The 27,507-nt window shown below is 44.1% G+C and overlaps 1 protein-coding gene across 1 annotated transcript in view; it reads right to left on the minus strand.

Moving 5' to 3' along the window:
- The window catches only part of TRPM8 (transient receptor potential cation channel subfamily M member 8), a 122,888-nt gene extending 102,399 nt beyond the window's left edge, over positions 1 to 20,489 (minus strand). Inside the window, exon 1 of the mRNA XM_044304234.1 lies at positions 20,374 to 20,489. Within this exon, the coding sequence (XP_044160169.1) occupies positions 20,374 to 20,489 (116 nt within the window). The remainder of the gene's footprint in view (positions 1 to 20,373) is intronic.
- Positions 20,490 to 27,507: the final 7,018 nt, after the last annotated feature.

Here is a 27,507-nt window from a genome sequence, read left to right on the forward strand (position 1 = left end):
GAGGAGAGAGGAAATGTAACAGCTAAATGATTGTATATAAACTGATCTTTTAGTTATGATAAAATGTTAATATCTTATCATTCACCTATTTGCTTCTGTATGTGCCTCATAAGTGAGAATGTTTAAGATACAATTCAGATACTCATCATTCTAAAGATCAAAAAACTGACAGACCGTGTCCATGCACTGTATTTGACCAATCTGACTCTCATGGTGATCAACAAAATGCTGCCAAGTCTACTGTAGCCTCTTTGGTTGGGGAAATTGATTATCAGACAAGGCAGATATTTAAGAATATTACTAGCATGATAAACAATGTACAAGTATTCATACCCCTTGAACTTTTCCATATTTTTTCACATTACACCCCCAAACTGACATGTATTTTATTGGGATTTTATGTGATAGTCCAACACAAGGTTATGTATGTATGTGTAAAGTGAAAATGATACACGATTTTCAAAATTGTTAATAAAAAAAATCTGGAAAGTGTGGCGTACATTTGTATTTAGCCCCCTGTACTCTGATACCCCTAAACAATTGCCTTCAGTAGTCACCTAACTAGTAAAAAGAGTCCACCTGTGTGCAATTTATTCTCAGTATAACCACAGCTGTTCTGTGAAGACCTCAGAGGTTTGTTAGGGCTCTTTCACACTTGCGTTGTTCTTTTCCGGCATAGAGTTCCGTCGTCGGTGCTCTATGCCGGAAAAATCCTGATCAGGATTATCCCAATGCATTCTGAATGGAGAGAAATCCGTTCAGGATGCATCAGGATGTCTTCAGTTCAGGAATGAACGTTTTTTGGCCGGAGAAAATACTGCAGCATGCTGCGCTTTTTGCTCCGGCCAAAAATCCTGAACACTTGCCGCAAGGCCAGATCCAGAATTAATGCCCATTGAAAGGCATTAATCCGGATCCGGCCTTAAGCTAAACGTCGTTTCGGCGCATTACCGGATCCGACGTTTAGCTTTTTCTGAATGCTTACCATGGCTGCCAGGGCGCTAAAGTCCTGTTTGCCATGGTAAAGTGTAGGGGGAAGCGGGGGAGCAGTATACTTACCGTCCGTGCGGCTCCCGGGGCGCTCCAGAGTTCCAGAATGACGTCAGGGCGCCCCACGCGCATGGATGACGTGATCGCATGGACATCTGACGTCATTCTGGAGCGCGCCGGGAGCCGCACGGGCGGTAAGTATACTGCTCCCCCGCTCCCCACTACTACTATGGCAACCAGGACTTTAATAGCGTCCTGGCTGCCATAGTAACACTGAACGCATTTTGAAGACGTCTTCAAATGCTTTCAGTTCACTTGCGTTTTTCCGGATCCGGCGTGTAATTCCGGCAAATGGAGTACACAACGGATCCGGACAACGCAAGTGTGAAAGAGCCCTTAGTGAACACCAGTGATCAAACAGCATCATGAACACCAAGGGACACACCAGACAGGACAGGGATAAAATTATGGAGAAGTGTAAAGCGGAGTTAGGTTATAAAAAAAATATCCCGAGCTCTGAACATCACACAGAACACTGTCCAATTCATCATCCAAAAATGGAAGGAGTATGGCACAACTGCAAACATATCAAGACATGGGCATCAACCTAAACTGACAGCCCAGGCAAGGCGAGCACTAATTAGAGAAGCAGACAAGAGGCACATGGTCACTCTGAGGGGGCTGTAGAGATCCACAGCTCAGTTGGGAGAATCTGTCTACAGGACAAATATTAGTTGTGTACTCCACAAATCTGAAAGAGTGGCAAAAAGAGTCATTTTTGAAAGCAAGCCATAAGAAGTCCAGTTTACAGTTTGCCACAAGTCATGTAGGGAACACCCTGAGTGATCCCGGGCCTCAGCTCCAGTCCCTGCTGCTCTCCACTTCCTGGTCCCAGACTGATGCATAGGATATGCCCACTCAGCCAAACACTAACTGTAGCAGTGACTGACGTCAGCCAGTGTTTGGCTGAGCAGGGCATATCCAGGCATTTCCTGCATGTCGAGCTGGAATGATTTTGGGCCCATAGTGTTTTTATATATGGAAAGAAATGTCATGCTCCCCTGCATGACAGGTATTCTCCATATAAGCATTGCTTCTAGGGGAGAAAACAAACTCATAAGGACTTCATGCGCTGCAGGTTCAAAAAACATTCAAAGGTCAAGTTCACACAGTGCAGTATTCAAACCTCTTACATCATACATCTCAAGGAATGGGTAGTGCTAGTCTTCCCTTTATACATTTCCTACTTTGACTAAACTATGCAAAACAATCAGCGTTAAACCATACTGTCTACTGTGAATGTGTCCTACATCTAAAAATATAAACTATATATAAAACTAAATATAAAACTATATAAAAAAAAAACTATGAAGAACATCAGATTAAAATAAGATTGGATACCATAAATTGACCCGATGAACCTAAAGATCTAATCATTGAGCATTTTTGTGATGATTGAACATTGATCTGATTAAAGGGGTTGTGCAGTGGTATCAGATCGGCATGGGTCCAACTGCCTGGTACCCCCACCAATCTGTTTGAAGGGGTTGTAGCGCTCAACCTGCCTGCATCAGACTGGTCACTGCTGGTGTACAAGCAGCTCATGTTGCCACAGTCTATTGCAGGGCTGGCCAACCTGTGGCTCTCCAGCTGTTGCAAAACTACAACTCCCAGCATGCCCAGACTGCTTACAGCTATCAGCCTACAGCAGGGCATGGTGGTAATTGTAGTTTTACAACAGCTGGAGAGCCGCAGGTTGGCTAGCCCTGGTCTATTGGATGCTGCATCCTCTTCAGTGTTCACCTGCATTCCATTTAGCTTGTCAAGTGAATGGGACGAGCAGTTGTAATTACACTGCACCGCCACTACGAAGGAGATGGCCCTGTCCCTTAGTCATTCCCCAACCAAAATTGGAAAATATCCGTACATTAATAACCTTGTGTTTTCTGCAGGATATCTACAAGACTGCTTGTTTGAGGAAGAGGCAGAAAATCCTGCAAACGGACAAACAGATTTAAATTTTCCCTTAAAGTGGCATTTATCATGTAGAGAAAGTTAATATAGGCCACTTACTAACGTATTGTTATTATCCATATTGCTTCCTTTGCTGGCTGGATTAATTTTTCCAACACATTATACACTGCTTGCTCGTTTCCATGGTTACGACCACCCTGTATTCAATCAGTCATGCTCATGCTTGCACACTATAGGAAGAAATGCCAGCCTCTCTGGTGACCAGGACCGTGGGAGCGTGCACAAGCTGGTGCTTTTTTGATTGTGTGCAAGCACGACCACCGCTGATGGATTGCAGAGTGGTCTTAACCATTGAAATGAGCAGCGTATAATGTGATGGAAAAGTGAATCCAGCAAGCAAAGGAGACAATGTGGACAATCACAATACATTAGTAAGTGCCTTGTATTAACTTTCTCTACATGATAAATTCCATTTGCTGTAGTGACACAACCCCTTTAGGACCATTCTTATCAGTTCAGCCAAGACAATTGAGCATAGTGAATGGCTATAAACTGGAAAATGCTGAGTTTTCTAGTAATAGCTACAAATTCAAGTGAATTTGTATAGTCCATCAAAGAATGGTTTTCTGATATTTGGTAAAGATATTTTCTTTTAGACTATATCAAATAGAGTAAATATTAATTTTGGGTTGCCCAACATTAGAAATGTACATATTAACGTTATAAATTAACAGGTAATAGAACTCAGTCATTCTAAAATGGCACACAGTGATGAGATGGACAGTAAACACTGATACAAAATTATATGATCTATTGAATATATGACAATTGGTGAGAATGGAGCGCAGTCTATATAAAGCTCTGCACTGAGGTGGCACTAACAAGTACAGCTCACTACAGTACATGTCACAGTATATGTAGCTTTGCTCATTAGGTTCTCTTTCTTGGGAGACACCACTTTGCATATACATATAACTTTGCTCATAAAAAAAAGTTACTGTTTCAGACACTGGAATTTTAAGAATACTTCATAGTTGGAGTAGTAAAACTATGGAATGCCCTACCCCTGTGATGGCTAACCTCTGGCACTCCAGCTGTGGTAAAACTACGACTCCCAGCATGCTCCATTCATTTCTATGGAGTTCTGAGAACAGCCAAGCAAGTGTACATCTTGGGAGTCATAGTTTCACCACAGCTGGAGTCAGGGGAGTAGCTAAAGGCTCATGGGCCCTGGTGCAGGAGTTCAGCTTGGGCCCCCTTCCCTCAGTGCTTTGTGGCCAGGGGAAGGGAAGCACATAGCCTTCATACTGCTGGAGGCAAAAATGGAAATGGCATGCCCCCCCCACCAATGCCAACTCTTGACCTAACCCCTTCTCTCCAGCCAGAGGTGTAACTTTACCTGCATGCACTTTCTATAATACTGGTGTCTTCTTATGTGGCACAAGGGTCTTTGGGCCCCCTCAGGCTCCTGGGCCCGGTAGCGACTGCTACCTCTGCACCCCCTATAGCTACGCCCCTGGCTGGAGTGCCGGAGGTTAGCCATCACAGCCCCTACCCCAAGAGGTAGTGATGGCAGATACGATGGTAGCATTTAAACAAGGGCTAGATGCTTATCTAATTGCAAATGGCATTGAGGGTTATAATTACTCTAATGTGAATTTCATATAATCAATCTGAGAAAGGTTTGAGTTGATAGACCTGTGTCTCTTTTGACCTATGTATCTATGTAAAGCCAAACAAGCTTAAAGGGAACCTGTCACCGGGATTTTGTGTATAGAGCTTAGGACATGGGTTGCTAGATGGCTGCTAGCACATCCGCAATACCCAGTCCCCATAGCTCTGTGTGCTTTTATTGTGTAAAAAAACCCGATTTGATACATATGCAAATTAACCTGAGATGAGTCCTGTCCCTGACTCATCTCACGTACAGGACACATCTCAGGTTAATTTGCATATGTATCAAATCGGATTTTTAACACACTAAAAGCACACAGAGCTATGGGGACTAGGTATTGCAGATGTGCTAGCGGCCATCTAGCAACCCATGTCCTCAGCTCTATACACAAAATCCCGGTGACAGGTTCCCTTTCAGAGACTAACTTTCCCCAAGAAATAAAAGACTTGAATTTTCATAATTTTACATTCTCCACTTACACTGAAATGATATATTTTCAATCAAGAAGAGTAATCCAAATGTTATACAAAACTTTAACTTCATTGTTTTATTACAAGATCAGACTCCACATGATGATTTTCACTAAAATGGTACGACTCATCAATCTCGATTGTTATACATAAGGTACTGTATAAAGTTGCATCTATAGTATCTTATGATTATAGGTTATAAAAGTGAAAAAAAACCTAATTTTTTTATCTGCTAGTAAAATATTCCACATTTCAAGGGCCAAGCTAAATAGACATTTGTTAACTAATTATTGAGAAAACAATCGAGTTGGATTATCTTTAGTCCTATGTGCTTGACTTTTATGGATACAAAAAGTAACAAAAATGTGAACAGATCAAGCAAAGACAATACAGTAATAATACCTGCAGGGTACAAATTCAAAGTGTCCTTCAAAGAATTATTATCTTTATAACCAGTTGATTTACAGCATGTTTAAGAAAGAAAGAATATTGTTAAAAAGTAAATCCTCTGTTATTCCATACTATAGATCTACACCATAGATGAACACACAACTACCATCCAGTTACACCCACTTTTAGTTACAGCCTCCTATATACAGACTAGATGACCTACTCTACTCTACACACTGCATACAGAACAAGGGTTCTCCGTCATGTATGAGGACTAATGCAATTTTCAACATGAAGAACAAAGTACTAACAGTCAAAGCAGCACAAAATGACTCTACCTGAGAAAAGTGTATTGGCTCCCTGTTGTGATGGCACCAGCACTGGCATGACTGCACAGGTGGTATATTATAGCTTGAACAAAGTCTCCACCTCCAGTCCATCCTCCAGGCATTAGATGGTGTGATTGCTGGATAGCTAGACGTAAGATTGTGCTTTTCATAGCAATCACAGCACTAGAGAAATGAATCTGTTCTTGCTGAATGTACTTAACCCTTTTCTGGAAGATATCCTCGCATGTCTATGATATGTTCATGTTATGTGATGGTCACCATGCAGATTCCTTGGGATCATTCATGTACACTAAACAAGACAATTAGAGATTAATGATGGATTGACAATAGAGGTCGTATGTGGGTTATATATGTGTACTTAGGAAAGATTGTTGTGCAGCTGGAACCTCATCCAATAATAAGCCATTCATGATCTTGGTGGTTGCTCTTCATTTCAGGGAAATGGGAATATGTATTCATTTAAAAAAAAAACATGGAAAACGGTGAAGAACATGTGATGCATCATGACTTAAAACAACTGACACAACTAGAATAACCTCCATCGGGATCAAAGGTTCAATATTTGAATGATTATATGGAGCAGGATACTTTCTGGTGCTGTGTCTGTGTAGGGGAGGGGGAGTTGTAAGTGTGAGCAGGAAGAAACTGTAATATACTGTAGGGAATGAGCAGTCGGTTTTTCACCCTTGCCATGTGAGGAGGGTTGGGTTTGGTTCCTGCAAATCTCCGGTTTGCACTTGTAGAGTAGTTGCATTCTGGTGGAGAAAAACAGGTGTAAGAGGAAACAGACAAGCCTGGTGTCAAGGCTGGATAATCAGAGAGGAACATCAGAGCCAGGAGGAATCCAAAGGCGAAGTCAGGGTCAGAGCCAGGTCAAATAACCAGGAAGTAACTGCAAGAATGGGCAGGCAAACGGTCTTGGGTCAAATCCAGATCAGAACAACAGGAATTAATCCAGAGGAGTACTGAGACAAGTTTGATCAGAGAATCAGAAGACAAACCAACAATCAAGAACACCAAAAATGAAGGGTCTCAAATAGAGAGCCAATCTCTGACTGACTGCAGTGACCTTCATTCCGCTAATTGTGCCTCCTGACTGGCCAGTCAGTCACACCTCTAGATTGGCTGGACGTCTGAACACAGTGTGTAGCTGTGGTGCCCAGGACCTCTCAGCAATCATCACCCAGCCATGTTGCAAGTGTCATCGAGGCATCGAAAGCCATGGTGGCGGGTGGAGATGGACATCACAGTAGCACGGACAGGTAGATTTGTTACAGAAACAGCCAGTTATTGTAATTTCACCACTTGTATAGCTTTTCAGTGACCCTAGGGGTGTAATTAATTTACATTTGTTCATGTCATTACTCACTTAATCAGAGAAAGACAATGTGAACCCTCTGCTTTCTACATATAGATGGTATTTTGGTTACTAAGGGTATGCAACAATAATCAATTCCTCATCAATCATCCCCTGTGACTAATCAGGCCATTTTTCAACGCTGAGATAAATGCTGTAATAAAAAGGTAGAGGGCACTTCCTATTGTTATATTGTGGAGTGGTTTTATTATCAATGATAACACTATGAACTAACTTGGTGTGGTTGTGCAGTGAATAGGCACATCACTACTGAGACTAAGCATGCTGTTGCAACTTCTTGGAGATTCTCCGATTCCTTATTTGTATCTGTAGACGACGCTGGAGATTCTCTGAGATGAAGACCTAGCTCTATGTGGAGTAAGCACATGTGGATTCCTCTGACTTTCTCCACTAGAACAAGACAATCAAACTAGGGGCAGATCTAAGTCCAACATCTTACTTCCTACAGAACAGAGGATCAGATTATTAATCCACACTGATCCATACAGAGATATGCTGGTACATTACAAGGCATTAACATATTAAATAACATTACATAGCCAGAACAGTTTGCAAGTACCCTATTCTTAGTTATTGTATCTCCCTATTGTGAGATAAGCTATCCTCGACGTTCTCGACGCAGAATCCCTCTGCTGTGCAAGATGCATATGCTCAAACATGCAGAACTGAGCTGGCTCCTTTCTCTGTAAATTTGCTACAAAAGAAGGGTTAATAAGCATATGCAAAATTTAACAGAAATAAACCTAGGCCTGTGATGGCTTACCTCCGGCACTCCAGATGTGGTAAAACTACAACTCCCAAGAGGCACACTTGCTTGGCTGTTCTCAGAACTCCACAGAAATGAATAGAGCATTCTGGGAGTCGTAGCTTTACCACAGCTGGAGTGCCAGAGGTTAGCCATCACTGATCTAGGCACATGACCATCTGTAGCAAATGGGTAGTTAGCTGGATGGTTTCTGCACAACGGGTAATGGGTGGGAATACTATCTTGCTAGTAACGGCACTGCAGTGCTTTAAATTAGTTAAAGTCCTTTCCTGAAACATTGTCATGGTCTTACCTCCTTGCTGTTCCCTTCGTTTGACATGTGCTGGCGGCCATCTTGGTTTCTGGGTTTTCTTGTAGCCTCCCACCCTGCGGCTCCTCCTTCCCACTGGGAGGAGCTGGATGCCCAGCTCATATATATAGGAGGTCTGTGGCTTCAGTTCCTTGCTTGGTCCTCCTGTGTTCACATGCTTCCAAGACTGCTGCTGCTTTTGGTTCCTGATCCTGGCCTCGTCTGACTACCCCGTTGGTTCCTGATTCCGGCTTCGTCTGACTACCCCGTTGGTTCCTGATTCCGGCTTCGTCTGACTACCCCGTTGGTTCCTGTTCCTGGCTTCGTCTGACTACCCTTCTGGTTCCTGACCTCTGTCTCCGCAAGACCCTGCTTCGGTTTAGCCATCCGTTCGGACTTTGCTTACGGCTTGCTCTTCAATAAAACCTTCTTATTTTCCACTTATCTCTTGTTGTACGTCTGGTTCATGGTTCCATGACATTAGGACCAAGCCATGAATTCTGACGGTACAGGGCCACCCTCGCTACCTACGCTGGTTGCCAGACTTGATCAGCAGGATCACCTGTTGGGTCGGTTCGCTGTGGCGTTGCAAACCCTGCTTGAACGCACGGCTCATTTAGCTTCCGTTGCCGATGGGTCGGTTGTCGCTCCTGGGCCCGCTCCTACTGCCGCTCCGGTTGTGGCGCCAGAGTCTACCCTGACACCTGTTGCTGCGCCTGTGGTGTTTCAGGGTATGACCGGTTCTGCCCCCCTTCCACAGCGCTTTGGGGGAGAGCCAACTCAGTGCCGAGGTTTCCTTAACCAGGTGGGCATTTACTTCGAGTTGCTGCCACATGCCTTTCCTACTGAGAGATCAAGGGTGGGCTTCTTGATCTCGCTGCTCTCGGACAAGGCCTTGGCCTGGGCCAGCCCTTTATGGGAGAACAACAATCCGGTGGTTGCCGAGTTTTCCGGTTTTGTTGCTTCTCTTCGGAAGGTATTCGATGTGCCGGCTCGTGCTGCCTCTGCTGCGAAGCTCCTTATGTCCATCAGACAGGGTTCACGATCCGTAGCTGAATACGCCATTGAGTTTCGTACCCTGGCAGCAGAGGTGGGCTGGAATAATGAGGCTCTGGTCGCTGCTTTCTCTCATGGTCTCTCGGATGCCTTGAAGGATGAGATTGCAGCCAAGGACCTACCAGTGGAGCTCGAGTCCCTTATTTCTTTCCTGATTTTGATTGACACCAGACTCAGGGAGAGACCTTTCTTTAAGGAGAGCCTGCGGAGGCCTTCTAACAGATTGGCGCCTACGTTTGCTGTCCCACCCGTGCCTCCCTCTCCTCCCACGCCTCCTGGGGATGACTGGTCTGGGGGTCAACCCATGCAGCTGGGGGTTGCTCGCCTGTCCGAGGGGGAGAGGGTACTCCGGAGACGCGAGGGCCGATGCATGTACTGTGGTCTCGGTGGGCATTTTCGGTTGGCATGTCCGAACCGTCCGGGAAACGCTCGCACCTGAGATCCTGTCGGGGGCAGATCTTGGGTGGAGTCTCCTCGTCCCCGGTTTCCCGTGTTGACAAACCACTGATTACTGTTGTCCTCTCCTGGGTCGGGGGCTCGGTGACGACCCAGGCGTTGGTGGACTCTGGTGCTGGTGGCTTGTTCATTGATAGTGTGTTCGCCGCCGCCAATTCCATTCCTCTGCAGCCTCGAGGTTCCCCACTGGCTCTTGAGGCGATAGACGGCAGACCCCTTCTGCCGCCACACGTGACTCATGAGACCCTTCCAGTGGGGATAGCCATTGGTGCCGTTCACAGAGAGTCGGTCTGTCTCCAGGTTATTTCGTCTCCACACTACTCGGTGGTCTTGGGGTACCCCTGGCTCCAGAAGCATAATCCGACTTTCGATTGGAGATCGGTCGAGATCCTCTCGTGGTCACCGCAGTGTGGGGCTAGTTGCATCCATGGGCCTGTCAAGTTGCTGTGTACTTCCTCGGACTCTCTGTTGCCTCCTGAATACGAAGAGTACCGGGATGTATTCGATAAGGTGCGCGCGGTTGCCCTACCTCCGCACCGCCCATACGATTGTGCCATAGAGTTACAATCCGGTGCCGTTCCTCCTCGTGGCAAAGTCTATCCACTGTCGGTAGCGGAGAATGAGGCCATGGAGGAGTACGTGAGGGAGGCGCTTTCACGCGGACACATTCGCAAATCCTCGTCCCCGGCAGGGGCTGGATTTTTCTTTGTGAAAAAGAAGGGCGGCGAGTTGAGGCCTTGCATCGATTACAGGGGTCTCAATCGCATCACGATCAAGAACGCTTACCCGATACCCTTGATTTCTGAGCTGTTCGATCGCCTCAAAGGGGCCACGGTCTTTACCAAACTCGACCTGAGGGCGGCATATAACCTGGTAAGGATCAAGGCGGGCGATGAGTGGAAGACCGCGTTTAACACCAGGACCGGTCATTATGAATCCTTGGTTATGCCCTTTGGGTTGTGCAATGCGCCCGCAGTCTTCCAGGAATTCATCAACGATGTTTTCCGTGACCTGTTGCAGCAGTGTGTGGTGGTCTATTTGGATGACATCTTGGTATATTCTGCATCCATGGAGGCCCACATTCTGGATGTCAGACGAGTGTTGCAACGCTTACGAGAGAACAAGCTGTTCGGTAAGCTTGAGAAATGCGAATTTCACCGATCCCAGGTAACCTTCTTAGGTTACATCATTTCCGCTGAGGGGTTCTCCATGGATCCTGAGAAGGTTTCGGCTGTCTTACAGTGGCCCCAGCCCAGTGGGCTTCGTGCCCTGCAGCGCTTTTTGGGCTTCGCCAATTATTATCGGAAGTTCATCAGGGACTTTTCCATGCTAGCCAAGCCTCTCACGGATCTGACCAGGAAGGGCAGTAATCCTCAGGTCTGGCCGCTCGAGGCCATCCGAGCTTTTGAGGCTCTAAAGTCCGCCTTTGTGTCGGCTCCGATTCTGTCGCATCCCAACCCTGGGTTGCCTTTTGTCCTCGAGGTGGACGCGTCTGAGACGGGAGTAGGCGCCCTCCTGTCTCAGCGTAGAACACCAGAGGGTCCTCTGCTTCCTTGTGGGTTTTACTCCCGGAAACTGTCTTCCGCGGAGTGCAACTATCAGATTGGTGACAGGGAGTTATTGGCCATCGTGCAGGCCCTTAAAGAATGGAGGCACTTGCTCGAGGGCTCGGTGGTTCCGGTTCTCATCCTGACGGACCACAAGAATCTGACCTACCTCTCTGAGGCCAAGAGATTGACACCACGTCAGGCCAGATGGGCTCTGTTCTTGTCACGTTTTAATTACGTGGTCTCCTACCTACCCGGCTCCAAGAACATCAGAGCGGATGCCTTATCACGGCAGTACTCCGAGCTGTCCGGGGAGGAGTCGATTCCGACTACGGTCATACCCCCGAATCAGATCCTGGCCGCTATTCGCACCAGCCTGACTTCTCCTCTGGGTGAGCAGATTTTGGCGGCTCAATCTGGTGCTCCCTCTGGGAGACCCAACGGCAGATGTTTTGTGCCTGAGGAGTTGCGCACTCGGTTGTTGCGAACCTACCATAACTCCAAGGCCGCGGGGCACCCTGGAAAGAATCAGCTGTCCTGGGCGGTTTCACGTCTGTTCTGGTGGCCTTCTCTACGTTCCGACATCGCCGCATATGTAGCGGCATGCTCCGTTTGTGCCCAGAGTAAGTCCCCTCGGCACCTTCCGTTGGGCCTTTTGCAACCCATAGCCACCGGGGAGCGTCCATGGTCACACCTGGGGATGGATTTCATTGTGGACCTCCCTGCATCCCGAGGCCATACGGTCATTCTCATGATTGTGGATCGGTTTTCCAAAATGTGCCACTGTGTTCCTCTCAAGAAGTTACCCTCTGCACAAGAGTTGGCCTCGATTTTTGCCAGGGAGGTCTTCCGGTTGCACGGTTTGCCCAAGGAGATTGTGTCGGATCGGGGGAGTCAGTTTGTGTCCAGGTTCTGGCGCGCCTTTTGCTCCCAGTTGGGGATTCATCTCTCTTTCTCCTCGGCCTACCACCCTCAGTCCAATGGGGCCGCAGAACGATCCAATCAGGCCTTGGAGCAATTCCTTCGTTGCTATGTCTCCGATCACCAAGACAATTGGGTTGACCTCCTGCCTTGGGCTGAGTTTGCCAGGAACACGGCGGTGAACTCTTCCTCTGGGACGTCTCCCTTCATGGCCAATTATGGGTTCCAACCTGCCGTGTTACCGGAGGTATTCTCTCCCCAGGATATTCCGGCTGTGGAGGATCACCTTTCCGTCCTACGTGCTTCTTGGGTACAGATCCAGAGGTCCCTTGAGGTCTCTGCGCAGCGCCAGAAACTCCAGGCTGATCGCAGACGAGCGCCCGCTCCTTCCTACCAGGTCGGAGACCGCGTATGGTTGTCCACCCGCAACCTCAACCTTCGAGTGCCCACTCCCAAGCTGGCGCCTCGCTTTGTTGGTCCCTTCCGAGTGCTTCGCAGGGTAAACCCGGTAGCCTATGCCCTTGCGCTTCCTCCTGGCATGCGGATCTCCAACGTGTTTCATGTCTCCCTGTTGAAGCCACTGGTGTGTAATCGTTTCACTTCCTCGATTCCTCGGCCTCGTCCGGTCCAAGTGGGCAATCGTGAGGAGTATGAGGTGAGCAATATCCTGGACTCACGCCTGGTCCGCGGCCGGGTGCAGTTTTTGGTCCATTGGCGTGGTTATGGTCCAGAGGAGCGTTCCTGGGTTCCCTCCGCAGATGTCCATGCTCCTGCTTTGCTCCGAGCCTTCCACGCACGCTTCCCTCAGAAACCGTTCCTTACTCCGCGGAGGAGGGGCCCTTGAGGGGGAGGTACTGTCATGGTCTTACCTCCTTGCTGTTCCCTTCGTTTGACATGTGCTGGCGGCCATCTTGGTTTCTGGGTTTTCTTGTAGCCTCCCACCCTGCGGCTCCTCCTTCCCACTGGGAGGAGCTGGATGCCCAGCTCATATATATAGGAGGTCTGTGGCTTCAGTTCCTTGCTTGGTCCTCCTGTGTTCACATGCTTCCAAGACTGCTGCTGCTTTTGGTTCCTGATCCTGGCCTCGTCTGACTACCCCGTTGGTTCCTGATTCCGGCTTCGTCTGACTACCCCGTTGGTTCCTGATTCCGGCTTCGTCTGACTACCCCGTTGGTTCCTGTTCCTGGCTTCGTCTGACTACCCTTCTGGTTCCTGACCTCTGTCTCCGCAAGACCCTGCTTCGGTTTAGCCATCCGTTCGGACTTTGCTTACGGCTTGCTCTTCAATAAAACCTTCTTATTTTCCACTTATCTCTTGTTGTACGTCTGGTTCATGGTTCCATGACAAACATAGCAACAATGAGCACAGGGGACTTAGATATTTTAAAGTCCATTCCACCTCAGCTTTGTCAGAGTCCATGGCAAGAGCAAACAAGACACATTGTGGCTTAGATACTTTTGAATCCTTAACAGTGGGTTCTTTAGTTAAACATTGCTATAAATCTCAGAGAGCACAGGTAACATTTCAGTCTTTTTCCTTGGTGCTTCAGTTTAATATCACAAAACTAAAAGCAAAAGGAGCTCTAGTTCAATAGTCCTTCTTCGGTTACAGAGTTTAGAACTTTGCAGGCTTCTCAGGTGTTGGGGTTTAACTTGAGAAGAGAAGGAGAGGTGCAACGTGCACAACTTGGGCTTAAAGGTGAAGACCCTTAGTGTTACAAAGGATCTACAGTCAGGTCCATAAATATTGGGACACCTACACAATTCTAACATTTTTGGCTCTATACACCACCACAATAGATTTGAAATGAAACGAACAAGATGTGCTTTAAATGCAGACTGTCAGCTTTAATTTGAGGGTATTTACATCCAAATCAGGTGAACGGTGTAGGAATTACAACAGTTTGAATATGTGCCTCCCACTTGTTAAGGGACCAAAAGTAACGGGACAGAATAATAATCATAAATCAAACTTTAACTTTTTAATACTTGGTTGCAAATCCTTTGCAGTCAATTACAGCCTGAAATCTGGAACGCATAGACATCACTAGATGCTGGGCTTCATCCCTGGTGATGCTCTGCCAGGCCTCTACTGCAACTGTCTTTAGTTCCTGCTTGTTCTTGGGGTATTTTCCTTTCAGTTTTGTCTTCAGCAAGTGAAATGCATGCTCAATCGGATTCAGGTCAGGTGATTGACTTGGCCATTGCATAACATTCCACTTTTTCCCCTTAAACTCTTTGGTTGCTTTTGCAGTATGCTTTGGGTCATTGTCCATCTGCACTGTTAAGCGCCGTCTAATGATTTCTAAAGCATTTGGCTGAATATGAGCAGATAACATTGCCCGAAACACTTCAGAATTCATCCTGCTGCTTTTGTCAGCAGTCACATCATCAAAAAATACAAGAGAACCAGTTCTATTGGCAGCCATACATGCCCACGCCATGACACTACCACCACCTTGCTTCACTGATGAGGTGGTATGCTTAGGATCATGAGCAGTTCTTTTCCTTCTTCATACTCTTCTCTTCCCATCACTCTGCTACAAGTTGATCTTGGTATCATCTACCACACATACACCTACCTCCTGGAGAGTGTTCTTGATCTGGCCAACTGTTGTGAAGGGTGTTTTCTTCACCAGGGAAAGAATTCTTTGGTCATGCACCACAGTTGTTTTCCGTGGTCCTCCGGGTCTTTTGGTGTTGCTGAGCTCACTGGTGCGTTCCTTCTTTTTAAGAATGTTCCAAACAGTTGTTTTTGCCACCCCTAATGTTTTTGCTATCTCTCTGATGGGTTTGTTTTGTTTTTTCAGCCTAATGATGGCTTGCCTCACTGACATTGACAGCTCTTTGGATCTCATCTTGAGAGTTGACAGCAACAGATTCCAAATGCAAATATCACACTTGAAATTAATTCTGCTCATTGTAATTGGGATAATGAGGGAATAACACACACCTGGCCATGGAACAGCTGAGAAGCCAATTGTCCCATTACTGTTGGTCCCTTAACAAGTGGGAGGCACATATGCAAACTGTTGTAATTCCTACACCATTCACCTGATTTGGATGTAAATACCCTCAAATTAAAGCTGAAAGTCTGCAGTTAAAGCACATCTTGTTCGTTTCATTTCAAATCCATTGTGGTGGTGTATAGAGCCAAAAATGTTAGAATTGTGTCGATGTCCCAATATTTTTGGACCTGACAGTAGGACCGGCTTTATGGGGCCAAAAACACACAAACAGTAGCAAGTCTCTCACATTAGGCTCTCTCTCTCTTGGCTCTAGTTTCTTCTATCAGCAGGAATGGCTTCAAGTCTGGTTAGTATCCACAGCATCTAGCTGCTGAACTTGTTGAGACATCTGGCCTTGATGGTTGGGTCCAGTGACAAGAGGGAGTAGTCACAAAGACATGGCATCAGATGGTACCTCAGAATTCCTCTGTCAGCATTCATGGTCACAATGACCCAATTCCCAGTAGGGATGACCCAACGGTCAAAGGTGATAGGGACCAAGATAGGCCCCAGAATTGTCTCCACTTTCACTTGAACTTCTCTCACTGGAGACAGCGGCAGAGGTCACTGATCTATCCTCAGAAGTCTCTACGCCATCTTATGTTTTTTTGGCCTCCATCTATCCCTCTCGCAACTTGGCTCTTCGGAGCAGTGGACAAACGTGAATCTCTGTCCCAGGAAAATGTTTCTCCAGGCTTTCAGGAGTGTTGATTATTAAATCTGGTACAAGGGATGACTCCAGTCAAGTTTTATGCGAAGTGCAATTTTTGTTTATTCAGCAAACAATGAAATGTTGCTACGGCAAAGTAAATGGTGACGTTTCGGCACATCCGTGCCTTCATCAGACCAGTGCCGCTTGTGGTGCAGATGATCGCAGGTGCAGACGTAGATGTGGACGCAGTGATAGAGAAACGTGCGGATTTACCGCTGAAGTGAGGAGGCGCCCCAGCTGCCTATTTAAGGACAGCCAACTGCTGACAAAACCCGGAACGGCACTTAAACTCCGGTCTGGTATTTGACCTCACCTGGCTGGAAACCAGCCCAGCCGCACACGCTGGGAGGAAAATACCTGCCTTGCCAGACACAACCCCTCACTGTGTCACAGTACTTACTGTTTAAACATTATTGTATGCTTCAGTTTCCGTTTGCGATCCACAAAAAACAGATCACAAGCGGAAACCAAACGGAAAAACTGAACGGCAAAATGGAACGGAAGCGGAAACGCTACTGAAACTGAGGGGCAAAGGTTTAAAAGTAATATCAGGAAGTATTACTTTACTGAGAGAGTAGTGGATGCATGGAATAGCCTTCCTGCAGAAGTGGTAGCTGCAAATACAGTGAAGGAGTTTAAGCATGCATGGGATAGGCATAAGGCCATCTTTCATATAAGATAGGGCCAGGGGCTATTCATAGTATTCAGTATATTGGGCAGACTAGATGGGCCAAATGGTTCTTATCTGCCGACACATTCTATGTTTCTATGTTTCTAATTCTGACACCTTGCTCTGTGGCTGACTTCCTGTGAACTACAGGATAAAATCATCACCAATTAAATCTCTCCTGGCAGCTCTCAGACCCCTAACCACCCCAATCTTCCTGTGTATATCCCAGTATTCGGTTGAAGATATTAAGTCTCCCCTATCAGGAGTGCAGATATATAATAGGTGACTGTATACAGTGATTAACTGCAGTTATATAAACCTTCTGAATCAAACTGTTTGTCTGTCTGTACTATCTGTGCTTGTTGACTCTCCAGTGTAGTTCTATGATTTCGAGCTGCACACTGGTCACCCTGCATTCTGTATGTAGTAGCTGAAAAGGGTAGAGATAGATGATGGGGCAGAAAGGGCAGACATGCTACATCACACAGAAATACACAAACTGCAGCATGAGGGGACAGCTGCTATTTGTCACTAATCTGTCAGGGCTACCATTACACAGAGCAGTGCAGTGTGGTGAGACTCCACTCCCTCTGCCTCTGCAAAGCCAGGCATGATGGGAAATGTAGAATTCTTCAGGAAAATCATACCCAAGCAGAAAAGGAATCAAGACGACTGCCAATCCACAAATTAGACATTAAATAAAACAGGTATACACAAAAGCTTTTATCTTAGTCTTGAATAATGGCTTACCCTACATTATATAGTGAAATATATAGTCAAAGAATAAAAAATCCCAGAGTGTTTCTAGAGTGAAAGATGTTTTAGCAATGTTCCTCTCAATGCCTTAAAGAGACATGTTACATGTGCGCCCGCTTTCAGTTTGTGAGCTCTTTTTGTAGAGATAGGTGTGGATCCCTGAAGTGGCACCGGTATCTATCAGACATTAGGGCATATTCTAGCAATATGCCCTCAATGTATGAGATGGGTGAACCCCTTTGAAGCCTTAAACATCAAATACCTTACTGACTGACTCCAATGTTTAGCTATGCAGATTCTGGACCTTCTAATTCATTTCTTTCTCTTTTCCGGAAGAACTATACAGTTGAGATGACTCTCTTTCTTTCTCTGTAAATTTCTCAAAGATACTGATTCTCTGGGATAAAGGCCTAGTTCTTTGAGGAGTGAGCACATGTAGATTTTTCTCACTTCCTCCACTAGTACTAGATAACTGAGCTACGGGCAGACCTAAATCCAACACCTAACCTTCTACAAGGGCAGATTCAGGATTATTAACCCCAAGTGATCCATACAGAGATATACTGGTACATTATGAGGCATTAACATGCTAAATAACATTTAATAACATTATATAAAAAGAATAGTTTGCAATTACCCTATTCCGGGCTACTGCACTAAACATATCTGGAACATGTACAGTTCTGTTATATTAAACTACTCTTTTCATTGCACACAAATCAATAAGGACTAACTGGTTACAGATTATAAATAGAGATTTCTGCTGATGAACATTATGGGCCATATTATTGTGTTAAAAATTGCCCCCACGTTGCTTCCCATTTCTAGCCTGACACTAGTTAGATTCCATAATTCACCATTTAACAAAACTAATCTTAATCACTGGTCAATAATTGTATTAATACACCAAGCTTGTAAGAGGGTTGAAAATGATCATATTCCAGATATTGCCAGTTATGTGGAAATGCTTGGCTGAGTCACAGGTCACCAAAGAAGTCATACCTGGGGTGTCCTCACTCTGTGTAGCATGTTCTGAGCACAGCATAAATTGAGGTGGCCAAGAGGACCTCATGGTCATTCAGTCAGCACACAGTAGTGAGATGCAGCCAGAAATGTGAGAGTGAACTGAGAGATGACACAGCTGGGGAAGAGAGGCCCAGACAAACTGCATGGTAGTTAGCTAGCAAGTAGAGGTGAGTGATGCTCGCACTACCTCAAAGTTTGTGCAGAGTGTGCATTGGTGTGCCATTTGAAGAGGACCCACAGCCTATATTAATCCATGTATGTACTGTGCCATGGTGTGTTTTATTGAAGACTTGAATCGCATATAGAAAATCAACACAATCTAAACCCCTCCAGACTCTTTTGGAAAGCCCTATATGGCTCAAAATGAGGAAATTCTGTATATGCGATTTTAAAAGTACACGGTGTCCTCCTATTTCCTTCCACTATTGTTAATTAGGCAGCCACATATACTCCTCACTGGCTAAAAAGATAACCCAAGTAAGTTCTGATCCCCTTACAAGCTTACATGTATATGTAGAGGTATTCCTTGGCATTGTCTGCCAACCTGGTGCTCAGTGCAGACCAGCAGTTACATTTTACAGCTGCCTAAGTACAGCTCATGGTCCTTTGACTGCAAAAGCTACCATAATACCAATTGTGGCCATAATCAGGGAAAGTTGACCTCTGTAAGAATTTTAAAATGCTGTCTTATAGCTTTATTTCTGAAATAGACCACAGATATTAGGTAATTGTGGCAAAAACAACTTGGCGAGTTAGGCAGCAAATACTTTAAACATTATATTAGAGACTATACAAATTCCTATCATAGTGTTTTAATATGAATTTTACTATTTTGCTTCAGAACAGACGGGTTTCATAAAATATACATATAATAGTATCTTTACACATAACATTATTTTACTTGCAGTACCAAATATGACCACAAAATGCTATTTAGTCCTCCAACACAAACAGCAGTGTATATAGAATCAAATTCCCATAAACTTCTCCCCAAGAATGGACTAGTGATTTCTTCTTAAAAGGGTTTCCACATCACATACACCCCCATTTATATAGGAGCCACTGTGGCAAAGTCCTAAAGAAATGATTTTGCTAGGAGAGCTGCAACAAGTCAAGTATTTTTAATTCAGTGGCCTCTTACAAGTGTTTTTTCAGGGAATAGATATTGATGACCTATTCTTAGGATAAGTCATCAATATCAAATCATGGGAGTCTGACACCTAACACCCCTAGTAATCAGCTGTCCATAGCACCCAGACAGCTCCATCGGGTTACTGCAACTCAGTCCCTTCACTTGAATGTTATCAACAATTCAGCAGGTGCAACAAGCTGGATGGCACTCCCAGGGGAAGAGTCATAGGTTGGTCTCCCAAAACCAGAGGCTATACTGTATAGCCTAGGGAGAGTATGTTGGGTGAAAGTTAAGGAAAATTGTGCTGCCAACATATTTAGTAATACCTGAGGATCTAGTTGGGGTTTGTAAAGAACAACACAGAAGGCGCAGAATAGCACAAAAATTAAGTAAAGGGATTATGACAAGCACAACTAAGTAGGGTGTTTATTGGGCCAGAAGGCCAGTAGACCCTCAAGCTGGTTCTTCCCATTTTTTTGCCAATGCTGCAGTCCACCTGTGGAGGAAGAGCAGTTCTTAGATTCTTCCCAATTGAAACTAAGTTGCAGCCAACCTAAGCTTACCCCATTCTCTATAGGCCCAGAGAAGGTGAGTCTGTTTTTAAGATATTGATTGCCTTGGTTATATACAGTAGCTCACTGGACGGTATCTACTACTTTTTAAACAATATGCATATTGTAGATTTGTTTCTTTAGTTCATCCATGAACAATCGTGTAATGCCATCTTAAAATGTATTGCAATGAATACAATAGCGAAATAAAAAAGATACATAAAAAACAAGAAGGCACATAGGGAATAAAAACTTGCCTCTGTCGGGGTCTTTCTCTGGACTGAGACCTCTCCCGGGAGCTTGAACCTGATCTTATTTCTGTATGAGGTATAAACTCCCGGCTCCATCTTCTGGTGCTTGCTCTGACAGTCATTACACAGTTGTAGAGGAAAAATATTTTTAAAAAATCTAAAATATAGGGAAAGTAAGTGATTTTAAGGAAAGGAAAAATGGGAAAAAAACAACATCAATCGATATCAACATCCATCAAAAATTTGACAATAACAACTTCTCCATACAAACCAGTGGCTATTCACAACTATACATTTTGATAAGAAATTGCAGGATTTTAAGCACAAATTATAGTCATTAGCCTAGCCTATGGCTTTTTTGTTTTTTTTGCTAAAGAGGAACCTTTGTTTGGATATCGATTGGATTTTATGCTAACAATATAAAGGATTTTCATAATTCTAGAATCAGTTATAGTAGTGTTACTATTTGAAATATAGAAAAAGGAACTTAAAACAAGTAAAGCACAAGAAACTCACCTAATAGTCTCCAGCAGTCCTACACATCCATAAAAGCCACTGTCACTGAATCATACTAAAAGAAGCCTTTATCCACATCAGTCCTGTGTTCCAGTAAACTCAGCGTACCTGTCTTCTCATCAACGACTTTCTGCTGTGATCCGATCAGCTTCCCTCTATTTCTCTGTACCTCTCTCTTTCCTTCCTTCCTTCCTTCCTGGCTGCTTATACTCCCTATGGTCCCATCTCCCGCTGGCAGATACATTGTGTTGGCACTGCCTCAGGCAAAGCACCCTGGTATAAGATGAAGATTCGAGAGGCAATGTAGAGAACAAAGCAAATAAATGCAAACCAATGAAATCATGAGGTTTTTAAGGTCTTAAAATTTTCAATGCAACAATGCAGTAAAATATTGTCATAAAATGTGACATTTATGATAGTAGATAATAAAATGGCTGCACAACATTTCACATACAAACAATAGAGCTGAGAAATGGGGATCATTCTAAATTATACTCTGCTTAGAAGTCCCAGGCAGATGGGCGGTGCTCAGTCTAAAAGAGGCGCTACCCTCAATATATACTACAAGAAAACATAGACTAGCACATTCATATACATAATCACAGGTGCATATCCATCAAGCAAACATGGATGATAATAAAATGTTAGTGTTAGGTACCCATCTGCGGAAGCCACCTTGACGCCTGGTAGATGGGTCCGACACGTTTGATCAAAAATGTGCGCAAAGAGCTTCTATTTTTTCATTTATAGTAGGTATAATACCACTTTAATTTAGAATGATCCCCATTTCTCAGGTCTATTGTTTGTATGTGAAATGTTGTGCAGCCATTTTATTATCAACCATGTTTGCTTGATGGATATGCACCTGTGATTATGTAAATAAATGTGCTAGTTTAAATTTTCATGTAACATTTATGATAGTAGTCATTGATTTTTTTTGGGGGTTAAAATCATGAAACTATAAAAGGATACACAGACAAATACTATAGATTATACATAAACCTATTTTAATATGAACTCTGCTCTGTTGAGCTAACTCACCAAATCTTAGAGAGTCACGTAATGGTAGAATGGGCAAAAACCGTTGAGATAATGTGCATGTAAATGTCAAAATTGAACTTGACACAGTTGTCAAAGTAATTTTTGCTGCACCAGTTTGTAAGGTCTACAGAAAGCACTTCAAAAAAATGAAGAACATGTGTTGCATAATTCTGGTTTAATAAACCTAGCTGACGTCAGTGAGGACTGAACAGAACACCAAAGAACGCAATCGTAAAATCCCAGGGCGGTTACGGTCTGCAGTACCACTCCAGTCAAGCTCTCAGTGGCCCACTGGTAAGGAACAAGATGGTCACAACAGAGGATTTTGCTCATTAACTGTCCTTACTGCACATCAAACTCTTCTCCAGCTTGGAAAGACACTGCACTTGAACAACAATTACAACTTGATATCCAGGAGGGGCGGCAGGTACAGCGTCAGGTCTTGTGTATCGTCAACTGAACACTCTGCAGCGAGTGTCTCTCTACTTCTGGACAACTGGCACACTTCTCTCAGAGCCTTGTTTTTCTCTGTGGTTCACCAAAATGGTCCTCTCTCCCTGCACATGACAGTCACAGCCCTCCTCAAATGGCGAGAAATGGGCTGACTTTTATGCACTCCCTGGATTTCACTCATTTCATGCTCCAATGCTCTCCAGCATAACGTAAACGGGAATGATTCCGTTTTGCAGCCCATAGACTTCTATTATGAAGGAATTAATAACGGAATGCCTCTGAAGGCATTCCGTTATGGAATTTCGCTATGGTCCGTGGTAACGGAATCCATAACGCAATTCAGTAAATACCACAACACGAACCCGCACACAAAATATGAAATTGGCTCATCCCTACTCCTTATGTTTTCTTATTTTTGGATTGACATTTTGGGTGTTTTGGGGGTCAATTACCAATTTTCTATAGGGATATGTCACTATGTTACAATATTTTTAATGTTACGGTGGGTGCAGAACAAATTAATACTGTAACTTGTGGGGGCACGATAACTGTAGGAGAAGTAGAACAGTTTTCATCAGCAGGTTATCTTCGTTGTGGACTGTGGTTATTGTATTATTAAAGGGAGGTATTATTTAATAATGGGATGCATTATGATAATTAAATGTTGCAGTGGAGTATAAAATATTCCTGGAATAACATTAGAGCCTTCTTAGTTAAATGCAAATCTCAGGCACCATTAAGAGTCCAGTCGCGGGATATATTATGCCCTTTAATAATTTGTTTTTATAATATGATAAGAGGTATGTTTAAAAAAGAATTACGCTATTGATATACTGATATTCCGATCAGGGACGTAACTATCATAGTGGCAGACCATGTGACCGCTATGGGGCCCAGGGAAAGAGGGGCCCCAGTTGGGATCATCCCTTCTACGGGGGTGAAAACGTGGTCAGGGGTCTACCCTCTAAAGGAACAACTTTTAGCAAATGAGGCAGTGGAAAAAATGGCCCAAGGGTCATTGAAAGAGGTTTAGGTGGAAACCCTTCTGTCCTGTGTGGGGGGGGGGGGGCTGGCTTGATCCTTGCTATGGGGCCCTTACTTATCTACAGCCAGGTTCATAAATATTGGGACATCAAGACAATTCTAACATTTTTGGCTCTATATGCCACCACAATGGATTTGAAATGAAACGAACAAGATGTGCTTTAACTGCAGACTGTCAGCTTTAATTTGAGGGTATTTACATCCAAATCAGGTGAACGGTGTAGGAACCAAAAGTAATGGGACAACATAATAATCATAAATCAAACTAACTTTTTAATACTTTGTTGCAAATCCTTTGCAGTCAATTACAGCCTGAAGTCGGTGGGTTTTATCCCTGGTGATGCTCTGCCAGGCCTCTTCAGTTCCTGCTTGTTCTTGGGGCATTTTCCCTTCAGTTTTGTCTTCAGCAAGTGAAATGCATGCTCAATCAGATTTAGGTCAGGTGATTGACTTGGCCATGGTACAACATTCCACTTCTTTCCCTTAAAAAACTCTTTGGTTGCTTTTGCAGTATGCTTTGGGTCATTGTCCATTTGCACTGTGAAGCGCCTTCCAATGAGTTCTGAAGCATTTGGCTGCATATGAGCAGATAATATTGCCCAAAACACTTCAGAATTCATCCTGCTGCTTCTGTCAGCAGTCACATCAACAATAAATACAAGAGAACCAGTTCCATTGGCAGCCATACATGCCCACGCCATGACACTACCACCATCATGCTTCCCTGATGAGGTGGTATGCTTAGGATCATGAGCAGTTCCTTTTCTTCTCTATACTCTTCTCTTCCCATCACTCTGGTACAAGTTGATCTTGGTCTTATCTGTCCATAGGATGTTGTTCCAGAACTGTGAAGGCTTTTTTAGATGTCGTTTGGCAAACTCTAATCTGGCCTTTCTGTTTTTGAGGCTCACCAATGGTTTACATCTTGTGGTGAACCCTCTGTATTCACTCTGGTGAAGTCTTCTCTTGATTGTTGACTTCGACACACATACACCTACCTCCTGGAGAGTGTTCTTGATCTGGCCAACTGTTGTGAAGGGTGTTTTTCTTCACCAGGGAAAGAATTCTTCGGTCATCCACCACAGTTGTTTTCCGTGGTCTTCCGGGTCTTTTAGTGTTGCAAAACTCACCGGTGCATTCCTTCTTTTTAAGGATGTTCCAAACAGTTGTTTTGGCCACACCTAATGTTTTTGCTATCTCTCTGATGGGTTTGTTTTGTTTTTTTCAGCCTAATGATGGCTTGCTTCACTGATAGTGACAGCTCTTTGGATCTCATCTTGAGAGTTGACAGCAACAGATTCCAAATGCAAAAAGCACACTTGAAATTAACTCTGGACCTTTTATCTGCTCATTGTAATTGGGATAATGAGGGAATAACACACACCTGGCCATGGAACAGCTGAGAAGCCAATTGTCCCATTACTTTTGGTTCCTTAACAAGTGGGAGGCACATATGCAAACTGTTGTAATTTCTACACCGTTCACCTGATTTGGATGTAAATACCCTCATATTAAAGCTGACAGTCTGCAGTTGAAGCACATCTTGTTCGTTTCATTTCAAATCCATTGTGGTGGTGTATAGAGCCAAACATGTTAGAATTGTGTCGATGTCCCAATATTTATGGACCTGACTGTATGTATGCCACGGATTCTGATACATGTCTATGCTATCAAGGAAATATGTATTTTAGTAAATAATAATTCATGAGAATGAGAAATTATGTAACAAAAGGACCATCCCAGATATCTTTTTTCATGATGATGAAAAATGACACCATTCCATGAGGCTACAGAAATGAGAATTTCCTAATTTTAGGAAGAAGCACTCAGCTTTGAGGGACCCTAAGTGTGCTAAAACCAAACATTTAATTTTAGCTTAAAGTTTTGTTTTAAAGGGAATGTGTCATCAGACAATAACCCATTGTTCCTTCGGGATAGGTCAACAGTATCTGATTGGTGGGGGTCCGACACCCTATGAGACACGGCACCCCCGCCCATCAACTGTTTGAAGAGGACGTGGCGCTCCTCCTTGCAACATACCAAGCATAGCAATGTCCATTGGATAGTCGCTGTGCTTGGTTTAGCAGCTCAGGCCCATTCAGTTGAATGAGACTGAGCTGCATCCAAGCTATGTGACCGATGAATGTGACATCACTGGCCTAGGAAGAGGTGAGTGCCACAGACTCTCTAACCAGCTAATAGGCCGGATGTCAGGAGTCAGACCCCCACCGATCAGATACTCATGACCTATCCTGAGGATAGGTCATCAGTAAAAATAAACACTTGGACAACCCCTTTAAGAACAGAAGATCCATGCCACCAGCGCGAACTACAACACTACCGAGGTGTGACATTCCAGCCAAGCACCTTATTGTGGCCTTTTTTTTAGCTGAAAGGAGCTATCTGAAGTATCATTTCCAAACTATTAACGAAACTGGAAATGTAATTTAATCATGGCACAAGGAAGAAATTAGCTTTAAAGTTTTAGAATCTTCCATGTGTCATATGAACTGGGGACAAAGCAATTTCTCACACGTGATTGTCATTTACCAGTAATACATGCTATTACTAATAGAGATCTGTGACATGACTAAATATATACTAGAATACAGGGTAGATAAATCAATAAGAGAGAGCAGAGAGAACAACCAGTGCCCGTCTGCTTTTAGGTTGGCAATGTGCCTGAAACCGCTGGCAGTATCAAAGCTATAAAGATGGCATAGCGGCAGGAGAAACACAGGCACATGAAATATAGATGATATTTCCCGTAAATACTCCTGGCTGAGGAGATGTATCGTTTATTGCTCATTAATTTGGATCAATTATTTACTGATGCCATCACTGTTTTCTGCCTACCCCACCTATCCCTGTCCTGGGATGTAAAAATATCTGACTGACATACTGTATTTTTAAATTCAAGGAAGAGATAGAATACATGCCCTTTGTTTAAAAGCAATACATTCTCCTACCTAGAAAACAAAGGGTCCTACTGTATTCTTGGTATGTGTCCCATTTACCGACCCTATACGCTAATGACAAGAGACAAATCTTCCATTATCATACAACTGATTGAAAAGGGTATTCCAGGTCCTCAGGATAGGTCATTAAAATCAGATTGGTGGAGGTCTGACTCTCGGCACCCCATCCAGTTTGAAGGGGCTGTGGCGCTAGTGCGAGAGTTGCATCTTCTTCAACCTATCCCTGCACGCTGTCTACACTGTAGTGCTGATGGAGGGTAATTACAGCTTCTTCTCCCAATCACTTGAATAGTACAAACAGCTGTAATAACACTGCACAGCCACTACAATATAGATGGAGAGCAGGTAAACACTGAAGAGGATGCAGCTCTTGCACATTTGTGGCTGATTGGTACAGGGTCCGAGAGTTGGTCCGTCACCAATTTCATATTAATGACCTATCCTGAGGATAGAAGATATTTGAAGACAGCACCAATGTCCCAATTATAAATAAGATGCACGGCCACCAGCAGTCAGGCTCATCAGCGTCTTCTCGTTTGCAAGTTTATTCCAGTCCACACATAAGACAAAGCAACGTCAAGCTTGATAAAGGCTTGGTATAAGCCAAAACATTGCGTTGTCTTGTGTGTGGACTGGGGTAAACTTGCAAAAGAGAAGACGCTGGTCACAATCTGTTTTACAGGTCCTTCTAAAAAAATTAGCATATTGTGATAAAGTTCATTATTTTCTGTAATGTACTGATAAACATTAGACTTTCATATATTTTAGATTCATTACACACCAACTGAAGAAGTTCAAGCCTTTTATTGTTTTAATATTGATGATTTTGGCAAACAGCTCATGAAAACCCAAATTTCCTATCTAAAAAAATTGCATATTTCATCCGACCAATAAAAGAAAAGTGTTTTTAATACAAAAAAAGTCAACCTTCAAATAATGATGTTCAGTTATGCACTCAATACTTGGTCGGGAATCCTTTTGCAGAAATTACTGCTTCAATGCGGCGTGGCATGGAGGCAATCAGCCTGTGGCACTGCTGAGGTGTTATGGAGGCCCAGGATGCTTCGATAACGGCCTTAAGCTCATCCAGAGTGTTGGGTCTTGCGTC

The sequence above is a fragment of the Bufo gargarizans genome, chromosome 8 (genome assembly GCF_014858855.1).
Source record: "Bufo gargarizans isolate SCDJY-AF-19 chromosome 8, ASM1485885v1, whole genome shotgun sequence".
Classification (NCBI taxonomy): Eukaryota; Metazoa; Chordata; class Amphibia; order Anura; family Bufonidae; genus Bufo; species Bufo gargarizans.